The sequence below is a fragment of the Setaria viridis genome, chromosome 9 (genome assembly GCF_005286985.2).
Source record: "Setaria viridis chromosome 9, Setaria_viridis_v4.0, whole genome shotgun sequence".
Lineage (NCBI taxonomy): Eukaryota > Viridiplantae > Streptophyta > Magnoliopsida > Poales > Poaceae > Setaria > Setaria viridis.
The window spans coordinates 2029811-2054735 of NC_048271.2; the positions used below are offsets into that span (position 1 = coordinate 2029811).

At 51.5% G+C, this 24925-nt stretch overlaps 3 protein-coding genes across 4 annotated transcripts; all 3 read left to right on the plus strand.

The window, feature by feature from the left end:
• Nucleotides 1-478: 478 nt before the first annotated feature.
• On the plus strand, nucleotides 479-4959 carry LOC117839426 (probable xylan O-acetyltransferase 10). Its single transcript, XM_034719759.2, has 5 exons — nucleotides 479-1267; nucleotides 2919-3090; nucleotides 3500-3699; nucleotides 3950-4108; nucleotides 4244-4959. Exons 1-5 carry the CDS (start codon nucleotides 801-803, stop codon nucleotides 4581-4583), a joined length of 1338 nt encoding a protein of 445 aa, XP_034575650.1. The 5' UTR covers nucleotides 479-800; the 3' UTR covers nucleotides 4584-4959.
• Nucleotides 4960-10052: 5093 nt separating this feature from the next.
• Nucleotides 10053-13340, plus strand: LOC117840137 (probable xylan O-acetyltransferase 11). Its single transcript, XM_034720596.2, has 5 exons — nucleotides 10053-10445; nucleotides 10534-10754; nucleotides 11951-12322; nucleotides 12403-12561; nucleotides 12672-13340. The coding sequence occupies exons 1-5, from the start codon at nucleotides 10377-10379 to the stop codon at nucleotides 13027-13029; spliced, it is 1179 nt and encodes a 392-aa protein (XP_034576487.1). The 5' UTR covers nucleotides 10053-10376; the 3' UTR covers nucleotides 13030-13340.
• Nucleotides 13341-19693: 6353 nt separating this feature from the next.
• Nucleotides 19694-22379, plus strand: LOC117837177 (xylan O-acetyltransferase 14). 2 transcript variants are annotated; one of them, XM_034716763.2, is made up of 4 exons: nucleotides 19694-20515; nucleotides 20673-20847; nucleotides 20920-21116; nucleotides 21224-22379. In XM_034716763.2, exons 1-4 carry the CDS (start codon nucleotides 20010-20012, stop codon nucleotides 21783-21785), a joined length of 1440 nt encoding a protein of 479 aa, XP_034572654.1. In that variant the 5' UTR covers nucleotides 19694-20009; the 3' UTR covers nucleotides 21786-22379. The 2 variants fall into 2 exon arrangements, with proteins under 2 accessions (XP_034572654.1, XP_034572653.1); XM_034716762.2 differs by having other exon boundaries at nucleotides 19697-20515; nucleotides 21221-22379.
• Nucleotides 22380-24925: the final 2546 nt, after the last annotated feature.

The following is a 24925-nucleotide window of genomic DNA, read 5'->3' on the forward strand; positions in this document are numbered from 1 at the left end:
TAACCATATCCAATCACATATCTCACAATTAAATGTCATGGGCATCCTATGAAATCGTGAAATGAAACTGTGCTCTGGGACTTCCTGTTTCATTCATAAGAATATACCTCATGAGATGATATGGCATCCTTGGAAACAGTACAATGAAACCTTACTGGGACTAACCTAATTCACACACGTGGATGGATGATGTGGCGCCATACCTTTGGCTCGTTGTATGTTACCGTGACGAGACGAGCTTGGTTAATTACTTTCAGTGAAAACGGAAACCATTGGTTAATCAAGCACGGTCTCGATGCGGATTGGGCCCTGATAACTGATTAGGTCATATGAGCAGTCAACGCTGGGCTTGCTTGTGACGCAATTTTTCCCAACAAATGGACCAGCCTCAGCTGGTTTGCACTCAACCTGGAGCCGCTACCCACTTCCTTGAGGACCCACCACCACTCGCAAACTCGGGAGAAAGAAAAGCCTACTCCACCAAAAGGGACCCCCCAAAAACCAAAAGGGAAAGCAAAGCAGCTGCAGCTGCTCGCCTGCTCCTCCAGTTCTCTCCTCAGCCCCTCCCCCTCTTCTTCTTCCTCCTCCTGCTCCTGTCCCAGATCCCACGCCCCCAGCATCAGATCAGGGATCGGCGCGCGCGGCAGCCGGTCGGGCAGGCGCCACCTCCATTGCCCGTGCCGTGACTCCTGCGATGCGAGCAGGAGGAACAGCGAGGGAGGAGGGAGCGCGCGCGGGTAGGAGAGATTAGAGAAGGGAGGAGCCCGGCCCGGGGGAAGGGGAGGGACCTCCTCCCCCAGATGAGAACGATGAAGGCGCAGCACAGCAACGGGAGGGGCAGGAGCCCCTTCCTCACGTCCTACGCCCTCACGCTCGCCTTCATCACCTTCGTCTCCGTGCTCTACTTCAAGGACTTCTCCTCCACGCTGCACCAGCCGTTCCTCCACCGCCCCCCGTCCCACCGCCGCGGCCAGATCAGCCGCCCCCTCCGCCCCGCCCACCATGGCGGCGGCGGCGGCGACGTAAGTGAGCTAAGCTCGGCCGAGCACCGCGCGGCCGCAGCGCAGCTGCCGTTCGCGGTGGGCGCGGCGCCGGCGGGGTGCGACGTCGGGCGGGGCGAGTGGGTGTACGACGAGGCGGCGCGGCCGTGGTACCAGGAGGAGGAGTGCCCCTACATCCAGCCTCAGCTCACTTGCCAGGCGCACGGCCGCCCCGACAAGGCCTACCAGCACTGGCGGTGGCAGCCGCGCGGGTGCTCGCTGCCCAGGTAAACAACCTTTCTCCTTGTTTCCCTTCGATTTGCTGTTGGTGTGGGTAGTGAATAGTGATGCCGATCTAGCAGTTCAGCAGTATGATCTACATTTGAATTAGGCTCTTGATCCAGGCCGGATCGAGCGCGCTTGTTTCAAATTTTCTTTTGAAGCTATAGTTCTTCTTCAAAGGGAAGATCTCAAAAAGAAAAAGAAAAAGAAAAGGAAGGGAAGCTAAGACGGCATGCGATGGAGACGTGGCGCTGGGGCGGTGTGGTCCATCCGGTTGGAACGGACGGGCGGAGACGCCGAAAAACGGCGAGGTTTCGAGCCGCTTGTCTTGTCGCGATACGCTTCGGTTTGGACCATGCCGATCCGAGCGCGGCCGGTAGCAAGCGCCCGGCACGCGGCGCAGGCGCCAGGCGGCGAGCGCGAGCCGCGGTGGGCCTGGTGGGGGGTTGGGTAGCCTGGTTGGTAGCAGCAGCCGAGTTCGTCGTACCTCGCCGTCGTAGGTGAGCAGGTAGCCGCCCATTAATGCCATGCGTGTGAGCAGTGGGGCTCGGCGAGCCACGCGGCGGGGGACGGCCGGACGGGTCCATGCGGCGACGCGTGCGGCTCGGACTCTGGAGCCTGGACGGCAACGTCGGCATGCAGATTTTCCAGATGCTGGGATGAATTGATTCGAGTGAGAACGGAGCCAGGCCGCTCCTCAGCTCCGCCGAGCGGAACGGGTCAATTATTGCTGGCGGTGTCATCGGCCGGCGTCGGAGACGGTCTCCGGCCGGCCGGCCGGCCGCTGCTCCATGAGAGGCGTGGGGTCTCAATCATGTGCCGTGGGCACGGTGCACTTGAGACTTTTCCGATGCATGTCGCTCGCACGGGGGCTCCCGGCTCCAGCTGTTGCTGCCCTGGCTCCGTACGGGTCCTCGACGCTGCGGCCTGCGTGCTGCCGGCCGAGCAAGGGTGCAGGCTGTCACGTGGGAGTACGGGGTTCGAGCAAGCGCGCCACAGAGGGGCCGGCCGGCCGGCCAGCCGGACGGTGTGGTCCGCTTGGCACGGTGGGGCCGTACAGCCGTGGATGGAGACGGAGCCTACCGTTTGCACGGGCTTGGGTTCCTTCACTACGCTCCTTTTCTGTGGATCCGGTCTAGATTCTGCGACAGTGCTGATGCGAGTTTTGGTGCCTTGTTACGTCGTTTGTTGCTTTGTTGCCGTCCAACCTCATTCTCTCACCTTTGACAATTCCTATGCTGTTATTTTGATGTGAAGCGTGAGGGGCCTGAGGGGGGTGGTACGTGGCGTGGCTATTTCAGTTTACTGTGTAGAAACCCTTGGACTAGGTCACTCAGAGAGCAGATATAGGCCACATCTTGTTTGTGGGAAATTCCTTGGACTTTTAAAAGATGCATATACAGCCATACAGTGATGTAGCATGTTGAACTTCTGATGTTGAACTTGGGTCAGCCCTCAGTGTCAGTGATACGGGACGTGTGAGTAAATATTTGCAGCATAAATTGAGATATTCTTGAACCCGATTGATAATGTTGCCAATGCATAGTACTATTAATATCTTATACGAGGGCATGCTATTGAGTTTCTTATGCATAGCAATTTCTTCTGTTAATTTACTATATCGTAATGGGAAGTGTCATCTGTCGCAATTTGTAGCTTCAACGCAACTCTAATGCTAGAGATGCTACGGGGCAAGCGCATGCTTTTTGTTGGAGATTCCTTGAACCGGGGACAATACGTATCTCTGGTTTGCCTACTGCATCGACTCATCCCGGATAGCTCCAAGTCCATGGAAACATTTGATTCCCTCACAGTTTTCAGAGCAAAGGTATTCCTTTGTTTGTACCTTTTAACATAACAAATGAATGAAAGCTGAAAATTAGCATGTGGCATTGCTCAAAATGTGGTGCAGCATTTTTTTTATGCTTAGTTAGCTACTGCAGTTACCAAATATAATTTTACTTAATATTTCTACCCAGGCATTTGACATTCTTTCCCCACCTTTTCTTGTCAGTAACTTCTGAATATTGATATGGATGTATTCACTAGTATCTTCTCTTACTGTTTTTGCTTCAAAAAAAGATCCCTAGAGCTGTTAAGAAGGATAAAACAAACTCCAATTTGTATATGCTTTTACACTTAAGCCTTTGTTTTTACCTGCTTCTTTTCTAGCTTGTGGGCTCCATCATTTTTACAGTTCATCCATGCTGAAAAGCTTAATGCTGCATGTTTGCTAGGATTATAATGCCACCATTGAGTTCTACTGGGCTCCCTTTCTGGCTGAGTCAAATTCTGATGACGCTGTTGTGCACCGTATTGCTGATCGAATTGTAAGAGGAACATCTATTGAGAAACATGCAAAATTTTGGAAGGGGGCTGACATTTTGGTATTCAATACCTACCTTTGGTGGATGACTGGACAGAAGATGAAAATTCTGTATGTATCTTCCTTTACTGTACGTCTTTACGAGGTTCTTTTGTTTTCTGTCTGAAATGGAAGTTTCCTAGTAATTGATCAAACAAGAACAGGTCATGGAATATGGCAGTTTGAAGAAAGAATATCTATTTAGTTACCCTTCTCGCAATTTACATTTCGTGTAAAACTTTAATAGCACTGTCTGTTTAGGACAACCTTCACTTATGATACTTCAGATATATTTCCTATCCTTAACACCTTTCAATTCCAGGCAAAACTCTTTTGAAGATAAAAACAAGGACATCATAGAAATGGAAACAGAGGATGCCTATGGAATGGTACTGAAGGCTGTGCTGAAATGGGTTGAGAGCAACATGGACCCTAAAACTTCAAGAGTGTTTTTTGTTACTATGTCACCCACTCACACCAGGTAAGCCAGCCCAAATGTATAATGTATCTCAAACTTCCCTTGGACATTATATTTTTTTTTAAAAAAAACTTTATGTTTCGAGCATCAAAAGAACTGACATGCCTTCGATTGATGTGTTTGTCTTTTTGTTATTAGGAGCAAAGATTGGGGCGAAGATACTGATGGGAACTGTTACAACCAGACAACTCCTATCAAGGATTTGTCTTACTGGGGACCAGGCACCAGCAAAGGGCTGATGCGCGTCATCGGGGAAGTGTTCGGCACGTCTAAGATCCCTGTTGGGGTTGTGAACATCACCCAGCTCTCTGAATACAGGAAGGACGCGCACACTCAGGTATACAAGAAGCAGTGGAACCCGCTAACCCCGGAGCAGATCGCGAACCCGAAGAGCTACGCTGATTGCACGCATTGGTGCCTTCCAGGACTCCAGGACACATGGAACGAGCTGCTCTACTCCAAGCTCTTTTTCCCCTGAGCTAAGGTTGGGCATCTCTGAGGTTTTGGTGATACCTACTATTTCCCAGTTGATGAATGGCGAGTGAACATAAGTTGCTGAACTGCACGATCAAGCTGGAACTGGGAGCATAACATATATCATCTGGGAGGCTCGCTGGTATGCTGGAGAATAGTTAGCTTGACATCATATAGGTCCAACATTCTGAGGAACACACACGGTACACGAGAGATGGAAGCTCTGCCTTAGTTCATGTAAGGCCACTTGTCTATACTTTGTTGGCGAACCTTCCACGCGGCGTGGCGTGTTGATGTGTAATTCATTTATTGAACATGAGTGCTGAAGTTGCACCAGGTGACCGTTTATATACGCTTCTAGTCATATGAAGTTATCTTAACCCCATTTGTTCCCTGTTTGATTTTATGAAAAGCGAGTGATTGCGGGGAAAAAACAAACGGGTGTGTAAGCGTGGTATTCTGACGAAATGGATGGGCCTACACGGTCCCAAATTCTTTTATGGGCCGAGCGTTGGAAGCTGGCTGGTGGCTGGTCGGCCTGAGTAAAGCACTCCTTCTCATTGGACCCGATGGGCCCGTAGACAAACAATATGGTAAGGCCCGCCATGGCGAAGAGTAGTTTGTTCCGTCTTTCCCTCGAGGAAAAAGAACACGCACTAAAGTTCGTTCCAAGCATTCCCTAAAAAAAGGGTTTATTCCAAGCCCGCCTTGTCATGGCCATGGTTTGGAGATGGTAGCATTTGTCGAGAGTAATTTTGCTACCGAACACTCTCAATATTGATATTTGCTGATGGACGCTACTCAATTCTACCTTTGCCAACAGACACTCTACAAGTTTCGATATTCACTATAAGGCACCATATGTATTATAATATTAATTTTTTATGAAAGGAATGAGATAATTAAAAAAATAACCAAACTACCCCTCGCATCTTGTCCTCTCCATCTGATCCCTCTCCTGTTCCCCACCCACGAGTCCGCCACACACGGTGGCTGCCAACATGTTTAGCCTTGTTTACCTTAATACTTCTATCGAATATGGCTAACAGCATTTAAAGCTTGTCATATCTATATTTTATTATACTTTTGTATGGCTGTATCCTTCTTTTTATCTTCCTTTTATCTTTTATCTACGTACGGTGTCACTGGCTTCATATATGATCTTTTTTCCTCAGACATGTCTGTACGTAGCATGACCTTGTAGGGGTATTCTAGTCTTGTCACTGGTTTTCTCTCTCCTCCATAGCAAGAAATGATTATTTTAATAGATACGGTGTCTACTAGCAAATATCAAACTTAAGAAGTGTCCAGCAGCAAAGGTAAATATTGAGGAGTGTCCACCAGCAAAATTACCATTTGTCGACGATGTTACCCGTGAGTGTGACGTCGAACCTTGTCGGTATCTGATTCCAACAACCGGTTCCGGTGGCCGCTGAGGAAGAGGAACCTGTTTCTGGAAGCGCAACTCATGGCGACAGAGAAAGAACAGGGCGGGGCAGGTTGCTGACTTTGTCGCCGATGGAGCTAGCTACTCACTCCTATGCTACTAGTAGAGTACAGTAAGTAGTACGTCAGTGCTAGAGGCAGTAACTAGCTAGACACAGCATCCCTAACCCCTGCGACTTACCTTGCTAGGACCTAGCCTTTTTAGCCCATGACACGTACCCGTCACCAACCTCTCCTCCTGTCCTGCGCGACAGATCTCCAGTCCAGAATATCAACGGTGGCCCTGCGCTACAGTACTCGTACTACTCGTAGTACTGAGCAATGGCGGATACGCTGGGAGAAAGGAAAAAAAAAAGCGAAACCTTCAGAGGTAATAGCTGTTTCGCTGAAAATGAACACCGGTCAGGTCAGGGCTCACATCGTCACGCTAGCCATCCATGGTGCCGTTTGACTCGGGACGGTAACGGGTAGCAGCTCCCGGTGGAACCCAACCCATCCACGATGTCACCGTGAGGCCCTCCTCCTCTGCGGGCAGCTTTGATAACGCCAGCGACCTACTTGCATTTGCAGAGGAGCTGAGGACGCCAGACGCCGCTGCCGGCACGAACGCATGCCGCCTGACTGCCTGCCACCACCACCATGCCGCGGCCGCCTGCCTGCTCTCTGTCGGCGAGGTGCTCAACGACTCAAACGTCTCAGGCTCCCTGGGTGCACCAAGTCGGCAAGTCCGGTGCTTTGAGGATTCGCTGCAAATCATGGAGCAATTAGCGTTCCATTATCACGTACCTATCTGAACACTTGATGGGATACACAAAAAAGTTATCCATTTGCCTGAAAACACACACGAATTCAGTACTTGGTTGGTAGCTGGTCATCTGCAGGTGGCTGCACGATTGTTTGCAGCAGAAGCATGCTGCTAGCGTCGCCATCCCTCTCAGCTCACACACACACTACCGTCTCCCCGGTCTAGTCTAATCTAAACCACCGATCTGACATTCAGCGCCAGGAAAAGGAGAAAGAGAGGGGACGAAAAGAAAAGTTGTTGGCGATTCGCAGCCTGTCTGTTGCTTATTAACTCTGCAAAGCGAAACGGAAGGCTTGCGTGTCACAGGCACACAGCTCCTCCGATCCGAGTCACCTTCGGCCGTGCGTGCGTGCCGTCGCCGCCGAGCTTAACCACCACAAGATGGTGACGCGGCGGAAGCGAAACATTCTCCGTCGCCGCCTGCTTGAGCGCACGCGGCCTTTACCTGCAGTACTTTGCGAGAATGTTTTAGCTGTGTCGTGTGTGTAGTGTAGTGTAGTGTGTGTGGTGCCCTGCTTCAGATCGATCCGGAAATAGCTGCACAGCACAGCTAAGCAGTTCTGGGCTTCTGATCTCATCTTGGTAGTGACCGACCGTACCCGTCCTAGACAAGGCCGAGCTGGCAGGGGCCCCGGCGGCGAGAACCTTGTCGTGGCCAGTTAAATCCGATCGGGTCGGGCCCCACGTTCCGGTGGCATGGGCATTCAAGACCTACCGGGTACCGCCGCTGTAGACACTCGCACGGACGGAGGGACGGATTGGAGCCGGGCCTACCGTCTACTACACGGCTGCGCCGCTGAACTGTCAAATGGCCAGGCGGCCGGACGGCCTGGGTGCTCGTCGCGGCGCTAGGCAATCTGCATCGTCGTCACGAGCGGCACGGCGCGTACGCCCGGACCCAACGTTTGGTGACGTGCCCGTGGCGCGCCACAGCCCGGTCGTCAAAAGTTGCTTTAAGTAGGAGTGCATGCTAGCAGGTCGGACGGACCCGCCGGTCCGTCGGCGACGCCGCAACGGCTAGCACTCGCCGGCGCCCGGCCACACTACTCAGAAAGAAGCGTAAAGCGTAATAAACATTTTATTAGACCGTCCGGAGTGCCGGACCCCGCCGGCCGGCCGGCCGGCGGCGACGGCGCAACGACCAGCACCGCCGGTGGCCGCACCCGCACCACTGCGGATGTCTTGCGTTCTTAAAGAACCGGCAGGTTAGTTGGTTAGCTCGCTAATGCCTTGAGTTGAGTAGCCGGTTGGTTAGGCGCGGTTGCTGCGCGCATCGGCTTTGCCTTTGCATTGCATTGATCGATGAAGCTTCTTCGTTCCACCTCATCGTCTCCGCTAAACAAATCGCCATGGAACGTGCACCAAACCAAGGCACTGAAATCAATGGCAACGTCGTTCCTTGCCTTTTCCCAGCCGTTCCCGGCTTGCTTTGTTTAGGTCTGTCTGTACGCTTGTACTGTCAGGATTCAGAAAACCCTCACCAAACGCAAATAAGGCTATTCATTGGCCACCTGCCCCGTACCTTCAAAACAATAAGACCTCGCCTTTTTCTCCATGAACTTTGCTTGCAAGACACACGAGAAAAATCGCGCCTTTTTTTTTGTGGTGCAACTTCTTGCTTTCTCATGTACCGGCCGGTCACGTTGCTTTCAGACTTCTCATCAAGGAATTGGGCAAAATATTAGTAAACGTGCCGTCTTGTCGTGTTGGTTTGTCACCGCAGCATGTGCAGTACATCCATGGTTATCGCCGGATAACGCAGAATTTTAGGTACACCAAATGGTGTCAGCAACCCTGAAGTTGACGACCAGGAGACTAAAAGTTTTCTTTTAACACAAGCAATATGCTGCCTGACCTTTTCACTGCACCGCTGAGTTAGGTCGATGCATCTTCTCCTGTACATGCATATCCGACGGTTTCTTTCTTTAATAAAAATTATGCTGTCAAATGAACGGAAAATTAGGGCAGCATTTGAAGACGTGAGTCACAAGCGCCGACTGTAACATAATGGTAACCGTGTTGTGCGGCACGTGTTGGTGCTCGCGCTTTGCAGTCATCTTATATTGTTGGCTTCATTGTCGTTTCTTAACTTTCTCACGTAGAGACTGCTCAAAATAAGCTATTTCTTATTTATAATATAATCAACAGTTCCTTTGTAGAACTTGTTAAGAAAATCATTAGAGCAACTCCTAAAGTCTGCTAATCTTAGCCTCAATATCTTTTTTAGGAAAAAAGAGAAAAAAACGAACTCCAACAATCCACCCAAACCTTCCCCAAATTTTTAGCGACGCTAAAAAACAGCCTGCCACCGCGTATATTTTAGCATTAGCGTTCCTCCCTCAATCCTGATTCCCGCACGCCTGCGCGTTCCTTCTGATCGACCCAATACGATGACGTGACCTGTTTTGAAAATATTAGGAGCAATTATTAGCGATCTGCTGTGGATTGATATGTTTTTGGGGGAAATTTTTTTTAGAGAACCCCCAATACATAATTTTGGGGAAGAATTTTTTGAGGTACTTTTGGAGTTGCTCTAACACGGTCAAGTAACTTGTTTTTTGTTACATTTCGTGTTTTGCCGGTTACAAGGTGATGTGTGTGCATGCACACTACCTCCCCTTGCCAATGTTTCCCATGAAATTATCAGTGTGATAGAAGAAATAAATCGAGCGAACAGCAAATCATTTAATTTGATCTATCCAAAACCATTGTCTTTTTTCCAACAATAAACGACCCACAATTTGATTTTGTTTTGCAAAAAGCTCGAATAGTAATGGGCAAGCGAGTTAAAAAGTTGAAAGGAGCTCCTGAGCAACTGTAACACAAGAGTTCTCGGCGCCCAGAAACGCATTCGCCCGAACCGAAACGCACAAAAATTCCGCGTGAATTGACCCAGATAGGTCCTGCAACTGCAAACCAGTCCGTCCGAATTTCTCCAGACGAAATCTCCCAACAGAAACACACAAAATTTCCGCGCGATTCCGTTCATCCCGATAACCCCTGCCCACCGATCCGGCCGAGTTCCGTCAGGCAGGCGATCGAGATCCTCCCACCCAACCGCAAGAACCTCAGGAGCAGCGAGCAGCGGCCCCCCTCACCTACCCGCCCCCCCCCCCCCCCCCCCCCCCCCCCCCCCCCCCCCCCCCCCCCCCCGCCCGCCAGGTAAAAGAAAGAAATCTCACCGGCCCGTGCAGTACCGGAGATTTCGCCAATAAAAACTCCATTGACGAAAGCTCGTCGGTGTCGTCCTGCCCACGGCGCGCGCGGTTGTTAGAGTGGAGTAGAGTGAGAGCGCCCGCCCGCCCGGCCAAGCCCGAGGCAGAGCTGGACCTGCTGGACCCCTGTCGCTGGCTGCCCCCCGCGCGCGTTATATCTGTGCTCCACAGGGGGAGAGTCCCATTCCGTCAGTGATAGCCAGCTGCTCCGCTCCGCCGCTATCGGGCTCGACACCCAGATCCCAATGCGCGCCGCCGCGTCGCTCTAGGCCGAGAAGCTGTGCTGGTGTGACCGAGACGCCCGGAGGGTCGCGCGCGCGGACGTGCAGCCATGGTGAAGCTCCTGGCCGTGCTGGCGCTCGTTGCCGCCGCCGCGCCGTTCCTCCGCGCCGCCGGTCAGGTACGTGGGGGCAGTTCAGGGTTGGAGCGCGAAGGCCCGGGATACGCTGCGCTCTGTCTCTGATGGCGCCATTGTGGTGGGTGTGCAGGGCGGCGACGAGGCCGGGCCGCTGCCGTTCGCGGTGGGCGCGGCGCCGGCGGGGTGCGACGTCGGGCGGGGGGAGTGGGTGCGCGACGAGGCGGCGCGGCCGTGGTACCAGGAGTGGGAGTGCCCCTACATCCAGCCGCAGCTGACGTGCCAGGCGCACGGCCGCCCCGACAAGGGATACCAGAACTGGCGGTGGCAGCCGCGCGGGTGCTCGCTGCCCAGGTACGTGCGGTCACGGCCACACCATCCCTCCCCACGCCGGCGCCGGCTCGCCGGCCGGCCGGCCGGCGGCGTCCATCTTAATCTCTTTCTCTTGCATTCTGTAGTTGGCTAGCACGGTGAGCGTTTCGTGTGCCGGTAGCAAGAATCCAATGCTTCTTTTTTGGCGAGAAAACGCAGGAACTGTGTGTGCCCCCGCTTTGCCTTTCCTCTGCTGCGAGCCTGCAGTAGTAACTTGCAAGAAACCGTGAAGAAAGCTAGCAAGGAGTTACTACTCCTCCAATATGCCTTTTATTTTCTTTTTTTACAACAAAGGTTAAAAGGACGAGGGGTAAACAAGATGTTACTCACTCATCAATCATCATCATGGAGCACCTCGATCCTCGAGTGCTGCGCTCACTTGTGACTTGTAGGACGCCAATAATGCGCAGCAGGGCCGGCCTTACGTCCGAGCGCGCACAGGACGATGATACAGCAGTGCGCACACAGGCCAGGGCAGCAGGAGTAGGTGAGCCATGGCGTCTAGAGGTTGAGAAATTACTAGCAGTGGGCAATGGCAGTAACATTACCTACTAGAACATTGAATCCAAACAGTACGTACACTAGGATTAGGATCAGCAAGTAAATACTTTGATCAAGAGTTGACCATAAGAAGTTGTGTCCAGTTACTTCGGTTGCAGTAGAATGTCTTGTTCTCGGTTCAAATTTAAACTGAAACGTGGTCCATCAACACTGATCCACCAATCCACCATGCATGCGCAATCTCTGTAAGAAGACAGCGATGCCCCAACGCATGTTTGTGCCCTTGCGTTGCGAGCCGTCACACTCCTCCATCAACGCCTGGCCTGACCAGCCACTAGAAACGATGGTGGGCAAACCGTGAGCCCATTAACCCATGACTCGCTTGGGGCAGGATCCAGAACGCTACAAAACGTCGTGTTCCTGTGGTCCTTGCTCATAAACGGCGAGGATTGTCTTGGTGCGGCGTCAAGCATCACGTAGTGGACTCGGGTCGCAAGTGAACGATCAGTCTTTGCTGGCTCACGGGGACGGGACCGGATTTTGAATCTGCTTGGAGTCAATTATGAAATTCGAGGAAAAACATTGTATTGTATCATATTTTGACACTTTGATCTCTGTGCGACTCGAATCCTGAAAGCTGTCGTCTGAAACCAAGTGCTTTTGAAAATGTGGTGCAGCTTCAATGCGACGATGATGCTGGAGATGCTGCGGGGGAAGCGGATGCTGTTCGTGGGCGACTCGCTGAACCGGGGGCAGTACGTGTCCCTGCTGTGCCTCCTCCACCGCGCCATCCCCGACAGCGCCAAGTCGTTCGAGACCCTGGACTCGCTGAGCATCTTCAGGGCCAAGGACTACGACGCCACCATCGAGTTCTACTGGGCGCCCATGCTCGCTGAGTCCAACTCCGACGACGCCGTGGTGCACCGCGTCGACGACCGCGTCATCCGCGGCGCGCCCATGGACAAGCACTTCCGGTTCTGGCAGGGCGCACACATCCTCGTCTTCAACTCCTACCTCTGGTGGACGGCCGAGGACAAGATCAAGATCCTGTAAGCAGTCTGATCGCATCTTTGATCTCAAGTCTGACGAAACTGCATATGTGATGAACTGAGCTGATGGATGGATCCAGGAGGGGCGCCGACAATGATCTGAGCAAGGACATCGTGGAGATGAAGGCGTCCGAGGCCTACCGGCTGGTGCTGCACCAGGTGGTCCGGTGGCTGGAGCGCAACGCCGACCCCAAGAACTCGAGGGCCTTCTTCGTCACCGCGTCGCCGACCCACACAGAGTGAGCTCTCGTTCTTTCTGTCTGTCTCGTGAATGCACCATCGATCCAGAGCTTGGTTCACTGCTGACATGTGACTCTATCTCTGAATGATCACCAACATGATATAACAGTAGCACGGCGTGGGGCGAGAATGTCGAGGGCGGCAACTGCTACAACCAGACGACGCCAATCGGCGACGCCTCCTACTGGGGCAGCACGAGCCGGGAGATGCTGCGGGTGACGGAGGAGGTGCTGGCGACGTCGCGGGTGCCCGTCGGGGTGGTGAACATCACGCAGCTGTCCGAGTACCGCCGGGACGCGCACACGCAGACGTACAAGAAGCAGTGGATGGAGCCGACGCCGGAGCAGCGCGCCGACCCCAGGAGCTACGCCGACTGCACGCACTGGTGCCTCCCCGGCGTGCCGGACACCTGGAACGAGCTGCTCTACTGGAAGCTCTTCTTCCCCAGCAACGACCAGGCCCTCTGATCGATCTGATCGGTGGTGCGTACATACACTTGGAAAAGGATTGTTGGAAGGGGCTAGCCCATGTAATGTAACATCGATCGCGCGGCACGTGCATCGTCGAGAGGAATTAAGAAGTGTAGATTAAGAAATTGAACGTCGTGTGCGATATGATTAGTTGATGTTCATGGAGCAGAAACCTTGGGTGGTGGCCGATGGTGTAATCCTTTTTTTGTTTTTTTCCTTTTCTTTTTCGATCAGTGCAATGACGCTCTTTTGTTGAATGAAGGAACGAAGAAGCAATTCATAGAAAAACATATCCTTGCACGTGTGAATATGATTGCGGCCTTGCTCGTAAGATCTGATCCAGCACGAGTTAAAGCTGGCAAACTGTCACGCTATCTTACGGATTCAACAAGCAACTGTTCTTGCAAGCGGAGATGAGCTTGCTATGTCTACTCGCTCCCTCTCCAGCCTGATTGTTTACAGGATGACCTCAAAATCAAATTAGCAGAACTCAACTAACCTTAGTCTGAATGGTCGTATTCCTAGCTGCTAAGGATTCAAGGTCTCCCCAAGGGCTAAAAAGGGCTTCTGCAGCTCAATAAGCTATACATACCTTTCTTTGGCACTATGACCCGCCCAGGAAGGTTATGAGTTATACCGTCAGTTGTTGGGCCAGTTTTTCTTTATTGAAACGAAGTGGCCATTTTGCACCCTTTTTTTCTTCGAGAGGTTCCAACCTGTGGGCTCAAATGAAATTGTAGTAAGGTACAACGCCATGTCGTCGACAATTCTGCTCGCGATGACTTTTTTGTTGCTTCCATGTCAGCGAACTCAGGAACAATCTGCTAGTTCAGCCATCCATCTCACTGTTGTTTATCACTGATTGCTCACTGCTTCTTCAGTTCTTCCTTGCACAAACCGCGAACATCTCCGGCCCAGTTCATGGTAGTACCTCCTGTCCTGCAGGCTGCAGTCTGCATTGGTCCATGCCTCATCAACCAAGAAAGATGCTCGATTTCATTGAAGGTTAGGCCGATCTCCCCACTCGACCGTGTAGAATCATTCTTGCCCCACATGAAACCCTTTCCAAAGTTTCGAGTCTCCAAAATCAAAATGCTTCCGTACATTGCAAGGCCTGATTCATTTGGTTCCGAAAATTCTGACGACAGGAGAGTGATGCTTCAGCCTTCAGCTGGGTGTTGGGCTGTTGGCCTGTTGGGTCGGCATCGATTCTCGTGATGTACAGAAGTTGAATGTACAGAGCGGGGGAATCATCTTCCAAACTTTTGTGGCCAACCGGCAACCGCCAAACCCAATCCCCGATCACCGCGTCGTCATCGGCACCGGGAGAACGAGGCCGCGTGAGCTTAGCGGGTGCTGTGGCCGGACAGGGGTAGGAAGAACGCAGCGGCGGAGAGCAGGAGGTAGAGCGAGAGGAGAGATCCAGAGGGGATGGGGGAAGCGGACAGCTGGAGGAGGAGCCGAATCCTATTCGCCATTCGCGACGGCGTGCCGGCGAGGCGGCCGTAGCCGTTGCCGGACGGGAAGGACGGCAAGCAAAGCATGGACTATTTTAACAAATTGAGATTAATGTAGGGCTCTTTCTACAAATAGTTGGATCGCGATTATTAAACACGATCCAAACTGGGAGGTTTTGTGTAAATATTTGGATCGAGACTATTAATCACGATCCAAACTGGGGTGTTTTATGTAAAAAATTGGATCGTGAATATTAATCGCGATCCAAATTGGGAGCTTTTTAAAAATATTTCAGGCCTTCGGCCTTCCCCCGTAAAAAAGCCAACCCGCCGCCGTCAGGCACAAAGCTCCAGCCCCGCCGGCCGGCGCCGCCACGACCTCCCCATGGCCAAGGCGGCTCCAGCCAGGCAGCCACCCCCGCATCCGCCTCAGATCTCACGGAACTTGGCACATTTCGAGATGGAGGTTGGAGACGAGATGGAGGCGCGGGCGGCGGCGGCGTCTGCGGTGGCCGCGGGATCCAATCGATATGCGGCGCAACAGCGTCTGTGCCATGTACAGGACTGGTTCTCGTACTTATAGATGACTGCCTTGTTTGTGTTTGATGCCTCTGGAGCTTCAGATCTTCTTCCATCGTTGGGAATTTGGCGCTGGAGCTGGGGATTTCAGGATGGCGACATGGCTGATGTAGCTTCCCTGATGCTAGTAACCATGCGTGGAAAACAAAATTTAAACAAAGATGCTCAATCTGAAATGGACCTCCGATTCAGCAGGCTGTAATGTCCCATCATCCAAGATTCTCGATGCCAATGGAAGTTAGGTCCGTTTCAAGTCATGGCAACTTCAGCAGACACGAAGAATTATACAGGTTTCTGTTGAAAATGTCTGATAGTCAACATCGCGAGTACGAGATGTCGAGATGCAGTACAGGGAATGATATGGACAGCGAAAGGCCTTCGTCCAAACTTTTGCGCTCGAGAAGTTTTAACCATAATCATAATCTTAGAAGGGAAGTAAGATATCGATTTGAGTTTCAGTTCTGCTGTCCAAATTCCAAATAACTTGACTAGCCTAGTTGTTGTGCTTCCTTAGTTCCTATTTCCTTTTCATAACTTTTATACTTCCATCCATGCTTTGCAGGCTACAATTCGTATGAATTGATTCACCAGAATGGTTAGCAACATCAAAGATGGAAATCATAAAACAAGATTTAACTATATTCTATACATCCTGTCCCTGAAAGTCACTTTCCAAATTCCATAAACATGATGACAAAGACACTACTTCAGTGTGTGATTCACAAAAGGAATATGCAACGGAAAGCCTAACTAATTGGACGTTACAAAATGTATATATATGTACCGTAACTCGAGCTTAAAGTTGGTGAATGAATGTTGCTTCCCAGCTATTTATCTATAACAAGTCTCTTCAGTCAGGACTTTGTGGCGGCAGAGATGCACTTATGAGCTCTGTTGGAATCTAATTCTCACCAAAATGGCGTTGGTTACATGCCATCTGCTCCACATAGACTTCTCCAAAATTTTGTAAACCTTAGCTTGCAAGCCAGAGGAGGCAGTTCTGAGTTTGCAAGTACATTACTGGCAGTATAATGAGCAAATTGTCTTCAGAGTTCAGACACACTTTCAGCTGTTCTTTACATATCGGTCAGAACCACTTCCTCACTTCTCCGTTTCCAGTGTATACGTACCTGCACACTAGCTACTACAATACGTTCCAAGACCAGCAGGTTTAGCAATTTAGGTGCACCAAAACTCGCGAGGTCAGGCGGCAACAACTCTCAAGTTTCACCTAATAGGATCCTTTTACCACAAGCGATCGATCGGCACCTGCTGCAGTGCCACTGCCAGTGCACTGGCCTCAACTTTTTTTGGTTACTTCCAAGTCAGTCGGCGACTCATGAACAATCTGCTAATTCATCAGTCCATCTCACTCCTATACATGAAAAGGAAGGCTGTGTTGTTAGTTGTTACTGATTGCTTCTTCGTTGCGCACAGCGCGAACATCCCCTGTCCTGCAGTTGCATTGGTGCAGTGTCTCTCTCATCAACCAAGATTCCATGAAAGATGCTCGTTATCGTTGAAGGTTAGGCCGATCTCCCCGCTCGATCATGTAGAATCTTTCTGCTCCACACGAGGAGTCTCCTTCAAATAAAAAATGCTTCCGTACGCTACAAGATCTAATTGATTTTGGTTCTGAGTTCTGACAACAGGAGAATCAATGGCTGCAGCTGTTCAACTGGCTGTTGGGCCATTCTTCTCTGTCCCCAGTCCTCCTATTCGAGGGCAAAACTTTAGCAGAGTACGGGATGTTTGATCTTAAGCTAAAGTTTAGTCCATGTCACATCGAATGTTTGGAGGTTAATTAGGAGGATTAAATATGAGTTAATTATAAAACTAATTACATAGATGGAGGCTAATTCGCGAGACGAATCTATTAAGCCTAATTAATTCAAATGTTTACTGTAGCACGGACTAATTAGGTTTAATAGATTCGTCTCGCGAATTAGCCTCCATCTGTGCAATTGGTTTTGTGGTTAGTCTAAATTTAATACTCCTAATTAGTATCTAAATATTCAATGTGATAGGAACTTTAATTCTGGAACCAAATAGGGCCTGTACAGAGCGAGGGAATCTTCCAAACTTTGGCCTGGTTTGGTTCCTCCAACTTATTTTTAGCACCCATCATATCGAATGTTTGGATACTAATTAGGAGTATTAAACGTAGACTATTTACAAAATCCATTATATAAGTGGAGGCTAAACGGCGAGACGAATCTATTAAGCCTAATTAGTCCATGATTTGACAATGTGTTGCTACACTAAACATTTGCTAATGATGGATTAATTAGACTTAATAGATTCGTCTCGCCGTTTAGCCTCCACTTATGTAATGGGTTTTGTAAATAGTCTAAGTTTAATACTCCTAATTAGTATCTAAACATTCGATGTGACACGTGCTAAAAATAAGCAAAGGTAACCAAACGCCCCTAAAGTGTTGCCTTGCTAGTTGCCCAACAAGGGACGGTCCATGGAAGGGAACAAGCTCCACCGCGCCGTCGGCGCCCCTGCCAAGTGCCCAACCACCCAATCCAAGCTTCGATCACCACGTCGTCACCTGCACCGGGAAAACGAGGCCGCGTGACAGGGGTAGGAAGAACGCAGTGGCGGAGCAGGACGTAGCGCGAGAGGAGAGATCCGGAGTGGAAAGGGGAACCGGAGAATCGGAAGAGATTTTGAATCCCATTCTCCGGCCGCGATGGCAAGGCGGCCGTAACTGTAGATTTTGAATCCCATTCTCCGGCCGCGATGGCAAGGTGGCCGTAACTGTAGATTTTGAATCCCATTCTCCGGCCGCGATGGCAAGGCGGCCGTACCTGTAGATTTTGAATCCCATTCTCCGGCCGCGATGGCAAGGTGGCCGTAACTGTAGATTTTGAATCCCATTCTCCGGCCGCGACGGCAGTCGGAGGGGAAGGACGACAGCCGCAATGGAGGGACTATTGTCATAATTCAGATATCTTTAGGGATTTTTATATAAAAGGGTGTTTTATGTAAATATTTGGGGTTTTTTTAAATACTCAGGGGCCTTTCTATAATAAAAAACAACCTGCCGCCGTCAGACGAGACACGAAGCTCCAGCCCCGCCGGCCGCCGCCGCCACGACCTCCCCATGGCCAAGGCGGCTCCACACACCCCTGCATCCGCCTCATATTTCAGAGAGCCCGCATGTTTATCCATCCGAAAACTTGCGCAGTCAAACGAGATGGAGGTTGGAGACGAGATGGAGGCGCAGGTGCCAAACGGTGGCGGTGGCCCGCGAGATCCAGTTTCTGCGAAGCGCAACAACGTCCCTTCCTTGCAGTTCTAGGACTCATCGATGGCTGCTTGTTTGTGTTTGATGTCTCTGAAGCTCCAGGTTACATCCATGGCTTTGATTGCGGGGAATTGGCGCAGGATGGCAGGATCTCGTGGGTTTCAGGATTTTTTTTTAGAGTTGCAGGACAGATAACCCAATCCGCATGCATTGCAACAGAACCACAAGGCCAGCGTTTGCGGCACCATGCAGTCTCATGCCACTTTCAGATTAAAGTCTTACAGTTACAGACCAAACCCCTTTGAATTGACTAGTGCTCGTGCCATGGATTCTGAAGATGTTCGATCTGAAACAGATAGATGTCGACCCTCCGGTCCTGCAGGAGTGCAGGCTGCAAGTCTCATGAACCAGTATTCTCAATGTTATCGGAGGTCAGGTCCGATCTTCACCAGGGTGTTGGGCTGCTCCCTGTTCCTAGTGATGGCAACTTACGCAGTTACGAAGAATTATGCAGGTTTCTCCTGAATATGTCTGATGGCCAGCATCGCGAGTGGCGAGATGCATAGCAGTTTACAGTACAGGAAATGATTTAGGCAACGAATCTTGCAACCTTTTGTGTTCCACAAGTTTTTACCATAATCTTAGAAGGGAAGTAAGATATCGATTTGATTTGATTTGAGTCTCAGTGCTGCTGTCCACTTAACTTGAGTAGCCCAGCTGTTGTGCTTCCTTTTTCCTTTTCGTAACTTTATACTTGCATGCATTGCAGGGTACAACTCATTGGCTGCAATTCGAATAAATTGAGTCACCAGAATGGTTAGCAATATCGGAGATGGAAATCGTAGGACGAATTTTAACAATGGGCTAGTTATATCAATCTTGTTGTTGAAAGTCACTTTCCAATTTCCACAAACATGCATGATGACAAAGACGCTGCTTCAGTGTGTGATTCACAAAAGGAATATGCAACGGAAGCCCTAAACTAATCGCACTGTAATTAAGATTAGAGTTGGTGAATGAATAGTACTTCCCAGCTATTGATCTACCACAAGTCTATGCAGTCAGGACTTTGTGGGGGGCAGAGAAGTACTGATAGATGGGCTTTGTTGGAAACTCTATTCTCACAAAAATGGTGTTGGTTACATGTCATCTGCTCCACATAAACTTCTCCAAAATTTTATAAACCTTAGCTTGCAAGCTATAAGGGGCAGCTCTGACTTTGCAAGTACATTACTGGTAGTATAATGAGCAAATTGTCTTCAGAGTTAAGCTGAAGCCCCTTTGATTCAGGTGTTCTTTACATATCGGTCAGAACCACCTCCTCACTTTTCTACATCTCCAATGTATATGCCAGTGCACACACGAGCTACTACCGTATACCGTATGTTGGACGCCATGATTTGAGAAGGATTTAGGTGTCGACACGGTTCCTAGACCGGCAGGTTTAGCCATTTAGGTGCACCAAAACTCGCGAGGTCAGGCGGCAACAACTCTCGAGTCTCACCTAAAAGGACGATCCTTTTACCACAAGCGATCGGCACCATGCAGTGCCACTTCCAGTGCACTGACCTGCCGCACACCATGCGAGCTATTTGATCGCGCGTGCAGCACTGCTCGAGCAACCAGCGGGCCCAGCAAACCTCCTGGACACCGACGTCGTCTGATCGGGGCAGTTCGAATTCAAGATGGCCGGGAGCACGCCGCCGCGGAAGGGGCGGAGCACGGCCGGCGTCCTAGGCGATGGCCTGGAGGAGGCGTGGCTGGTGGCGGAGGCGCCGGCCAAGAAGGCCAAGTGGGGCGTCACCGTCAGCTTCGGCCTCCGCGGCCACTTCAACTCGTTCGTGCTGCTGCTGCTCGTGCTGTTCGTCGTCTTCGCCGTCTCGATCACCACCAGGAACGATGACGGCAACGGCGGCCACGAGCGGCGAGAGGCGGCGGCGACGACGACCGTACCGCTGACGCCTGCCGATGACCCCGGCGCCGCCGGCGACGACGGCGGGCAGGGTGATGATCTGGTGGGCGAGTGCGACATGTCGTCCGGCCGGTGGGTGTACGACGACGTGTCCTACCCTCTGTACAAGGAGAGCGCGTGCAAGTTCATGTCGGATCAGTCGGCGTGCGGCAGGTTCGGGAGGACGGACCTCAAGTACCAGCACTGGCGATGGCAGCCGCACGGCTGCGACCTTCCCAGGTACATGGCGCGAGCATCCATGGCGCACGAACTGGAATTCGCTTTTTTAAAGTTGTTTTTGGAGTCAACGGATTGTTCAACTGCCCACGTCGCAGGAGCTGTGTAGTTGTTGACTTGTTTTGTGCTTAGCTGCTGATGGATGCTTGTACGGGTGCAGGTTCGACGCGGTGAGGCTGCTCCGGCGGCTGCGCAACAAGCGGCTGGCGTTCGTCGGCGACTCGCTGAACCGGAACCAGTGGATATCCATGGTGTGCCTCATCGACACCGCCACCCCGACGCTGCACAAGTCCATGGCCGGCGGCAACACCTCGCTCGTCTCCTTCAGGATCCATGTACGATTACCCGATCATGGCGATCACCAGTGTAGTATATGCATGCCTGACATCGTGAATTTGTACGCGCAGGAGTACAACGCGTCGGTGGATTTCTACTGGTCGCCGCTGCTGGTAGAGTCCAACTCCGACCACCCGGTGCATCACCGGGTCGCCGACCGCGTCGTGCGCGCCGGCTCCATCGCCGGGCACGCCAGGCACTGGGCCGACGCCGACGTGCTCGTCTTCAACTCCTACCTATGGTGGCGCCGCCAGACCATGAAAGTCCTGTGAGTGTGTCGTAGAGTAGCATAATTATCATGGGCGCCGAGGTGTGCCTGCCACGTGTGCGATCTGATCTGACTGGCACTGACCGTGCGTTTGGCGCCTGCAGCAGGTGGGGATCGTTTGAAGCGGCGACGGCGGCGGAGGCGGCGTCGGAGGGCGAGCACAGGGCGGCGTACGAGGTGACGGACAGCCTGCGCGCGTTCGAGCTGGCGATCAGGACGTGGTCCGAGTGGCTCGAGCTCCACGTCGACCGCGCCCGCACCCAGTTCTTCTTCACGAGCATATCGCCGACGCACCTCTACTCCGACGAGTGGGAGGCCGGGAGCGGCGGCAACCACCAGTGCTACAACGAGACGGAGCCGATCCTGACGGAGGCGCACCGCGGGCGGGACACGGACCCGGCGTTCGCGCGCGCGGTGGAGGCGGAGGTGGCGCGGCTGGGGGACCGCGGCGTGGCGGTGCGGGTGCTCAACGTGACGCAGCTGTCGGAGCACCGGAAGGACGCGCACCCGTCGGTGCACCGGCGCCAGTGGAGCCCGCCCACGGCGGCGGAGATGGAGGCGCGGGCGCGCGACCCCAGCAGCGCCGCCGACTGCATCCACTGGTGCCTCCCCGGCGTGCCCGACGTCTGGAACCAGATGCTCTACGCGCACATCGTGTCATCGTCGTGACCATCGAAGTGGTGCGTGGTAGGATGATTTTTGCCGAGCGAGCCGAAGTGATGTAACTGAGAAAAAGGAGCTTTTTACCAGAGACGACACACGATGTGCAAAACGTCGAATCGAAAAGTTCATTAAAAAATGGTCCAGTGGGCCACATGAGAGTGCCCAGGTAAGCTCAGCCAAATGGGCCTGCTGTGCAGCCAAATGGGCCGCCGATCATCATAATATTCATGCCGGTCGGCCCACAGATTGCCATCTGAAAGAAATGCCGAAATGAAATAGTACTGCCGTATTGCTGCTTCCTCTCACAATATAAGACAAAAGAGAAAACAAGCTAACTTATATTCTATATTTTGGCCACAATTTAGTTGGGTACCAAATTTTAGCATGCGGTTGCCACCTTTTTGGCTACCTGAGCTCATTTTGGTGGCAAAGGTTGTCCAAAATCATGCTACCATTTTGGTGAGTGGAGTTTGGCCATGTAAAAATTTGTCCTGGCTTTAGATGGTAATTTTGTGAGCTAGGATATTATATCGGACGATAACTTGTGTACCCACAGGTTAATCGTAAAAAAATAATATACACTCCGTATATTTTACTTTACTCCACTCTAATGAGATATTTTTGCTATAATTTATCCTCCTGTCACGTTTGTCTAGCTTTGGCGTGTAGCCCTGTACCATTGAGTGTTGCCGTGTAGAATCTCAACCGCAACTTTGTGGTCGCTGTGTCCCACCTCCAATAACATTGTACGGAACACGTAACGGCTAGGAGCAAGTGTTCACCAGATGTGGGACACCGTCTGATACCGAGACAGCATCGGCTCTGGGGTCCGAGGTGTTCAGATGCGAGGGAGCAATTAACAGTAGATTAAAGGCAGATTAGATTGCAAGGCAAGGCAATCCACACATTGCTTGTGCCTCAAACAAACTCCCATTTTTAAATCAACGTCACTATGAAATGTTTGTAAAAAAAAAACCCAGAAATGCAACAGAAACGTCCAAGTTGAGGATGCTGGATGCTCCCAGCTGGAGCCATAGGATTCAGTAAACCTGGCGAGCTTGGCTGCTCCATGCAGCATCGGAGTTGGCACAGTCAGAGGCCAAGGCTCCAATAACCATGTTCCATGCAAGCAAGGGCTGGGCCTAGACCCAGCAGCACTCCAGCAGGCTCGTATATTCATGCTACAGCCGCAGTAGCCTGCATTTCTTAACTGAGCTAGGATTGGTCACTGTTCAAGAGCACACGTACTAGTTTCAATAGTTTCATGCAAATAGCTAGACTGGTAGACCCCATGCAGACTTTGTGCACCTTTTTGGCTGCTTTTATGCACACAGCTACACGAGTGCTCCAGGAGATTAGAGTAAGAAGGTGTTTGGATGATGTGATGTTCAGATGCTAATTAGAAAAATTAAACATGAACTAATTATAAAACTAATTGCAGAACTCCTATACTAATTCGCGAGACGAATCTATTGAGCCTAATTAATTCATGATTAGCACATGTTTGCTGTAGCAACATATTGTCAAATCATGGACTAATTAGGCTTAATAGATTCGTCTCGCGAATTAGACCCCATCTATGCAATGGGTTTTGTAAATAGTCTATGTTCAATACTCTTAATTAGTATCCAAACATCCGATGTGACGGGTACTAAACTTTGGGAGGTGTATCCAAACACCCCCTAAGGGCCTATTTGTTACCCAGGACTAAAGTTTAGTCCACACACTTTTAATCCCTAAAGTGCCGAATAGGTGCACTAAAATGTGGACTAAAGTGTTTAGTCCTCCAGTTCATATGGAGTGGATTAAAGTGGATTAAATGGTTGTGGAGACAGCTGCTCCTCATTTATTACCCTTCCTCCCGCCCGGCTCCCTTGCCCGCTGACATGCTCTTCATCACACTTAGACCCATGACAAAGCAAAGCTGAGCTCTTCATCACACTCAGATTGATACTTCATTCTCAAGTATAGCTGACATGCTCTTCACCACACTCAGCTTGATACTTCATTCTCAAGTATAGTCTTTCAAGTAGAAATAATCTTTCATGGTGAATCTACGAGCATCAATACTATGCTGCCAAAATTTAAGTACATTTAGATATTAATTGATGGAAAAAATTAAGGGGGGAAAAACAGTTTGAGCACAATCCTAAATATACTTCCGAAGGAGTAGCCTAGTCAATCCTAAAGATAAGTTGTGTTTGCACGCGCGAAAGCTTTTCAGGTTCTCCAGGGAATTGTGGTGTCTGTAGTGAGATGCTGAGATTCCAATCGGACCATCCGTATGAGAAAAAACTAGGGTCAAATGACAAGGAAAAGGACGGACGGGCAGGGGAGGAGGATCATATGCCCGCGGCGCAGAGAGGGTCGCTAGTGAGATTCCCGCATGCAGGTGGCGCAGGCGCGCGCATGCAATGCAATCACCATCTCATTACGAGCCTAGCACTAGGCTTTTCCTACCTGGCCTTGATCGGTGTAGACCGGAAAGGGAGCATCCAGCTCCAGCTCCAGCTAGCTGATCTAGGTCAGGGCCTCTCAGCTCTCACTCGTAGCTACCTTTCCCTGGGACTGACGAGGGGTCAGAGTCAGAGGGTAGGGGCTACCTGGCCGCCTGCCACCCCTCAACCGGCCGGCTTTACATAGTAGTAGTGGCGCAGCTGGCCACTGGCCTGCCCGGGGTTGTGCTGCTGCGCTGCGCCAGAATTTACGAGCCGCGCAGGCCAGCCGGCCGGCCGCGGCCGTCCCCATCCTGGCAGTGGACGGACGAGACGATCGAAAGGGAGTTCAGGGCGCGGGTGGGCGGCGTCGGCGTCGGCGTTTGCGTGTGCGTGACCGTCAGTCACTCCGCCGCTCGCTCAGACGTCTATGCATGTCCACCGGCTGGCTGATCGGCCAGACGGGCAGGGGAGAGAGAACGCACGCATTAGTTGGCGGCCTGGCGCGGCGCCTCCCAAAGGCCGGACAAAGATATGGCCCAGGGGGAAGGGGTTGGTGGTGGTGCCTGCTGCCACTGGCCGGCGAACCTGTCAGGGAATGCCGCTCGCCACAGCGCAACCCACCCAGGCGCCGCGCGGCGGCCGGGATGGATACTCTGCGCTCGCCTTTCAAATGGCAGGCTGGGGTTGTTGTAGACGACGATACGACGA

Bases quoted from the DNA above. Each gene is read 5' to 3' on its own strand.
- LOC117839426 (XM_034719759.2), top strand. From the start codon at position 801: ATGAGAACGATGAAGGCGCAGCACAGCAACGGGAGGGGCAGGAGCCCC. The intron at 1,268-2,918 runs GTAAACAACCTT...CGCAATTTGTAG, and splicing joins CGCGGGTGCTCGCTGCCCAG to CTTCAACGCAACTCTAATGC. The intron at 4,109-4,243 runs GTAAGCCAGCCC...TTTTGTTATTAG, and splicing joins ATGTCACCCACTCACACCAG to GAGCAAAGATTGGGGCGAAG.
- LOC117840137 (XM_034720596.2), top strand. From the start codon at position 10,377: ATGGTGAAGCTCCTGGCCGTGCTGGCGCTCGTTGCCGCCGCCGCGCCG. The intron at 10,446-10,533 runs GTACGTGGGGGC...GTGGGTGTGCAG, and splicing joins TCCTCCGCGCCGCCGGTCAG to GGCGGCGACGAGGCCGGGCC. The intron at 12,562-12,671 runs GTGAGCTCTCGT...ATGATATAACAG, and splicing joins GCGTCGCCGACCCACACAGA to TAGCACGGCGTGGGGCGAGA.
- LOC117837177 (XM_034716762.2), top strand. From the start codon at position 20,010: ATGGCCGGGAGCACGCCGCCGCGGAAGGGGCGGAGCACGGCCGGCGTC. The intron at 20,516-20,672 runs GTACATGGCGCG...GTACGGGTGCAG, and splicing joins CACGGCTGCGACCTTCCCAG to GTTCGACGCGGTGAGGCTGC. The intron at 21,117-21,220 runs GTGAGTGTGTCG...TGGCGCCTGCAG, and splicing joins CGCCAGACCATGAAAGTCCT to CAGGTGGGGATCGTTTGAAG.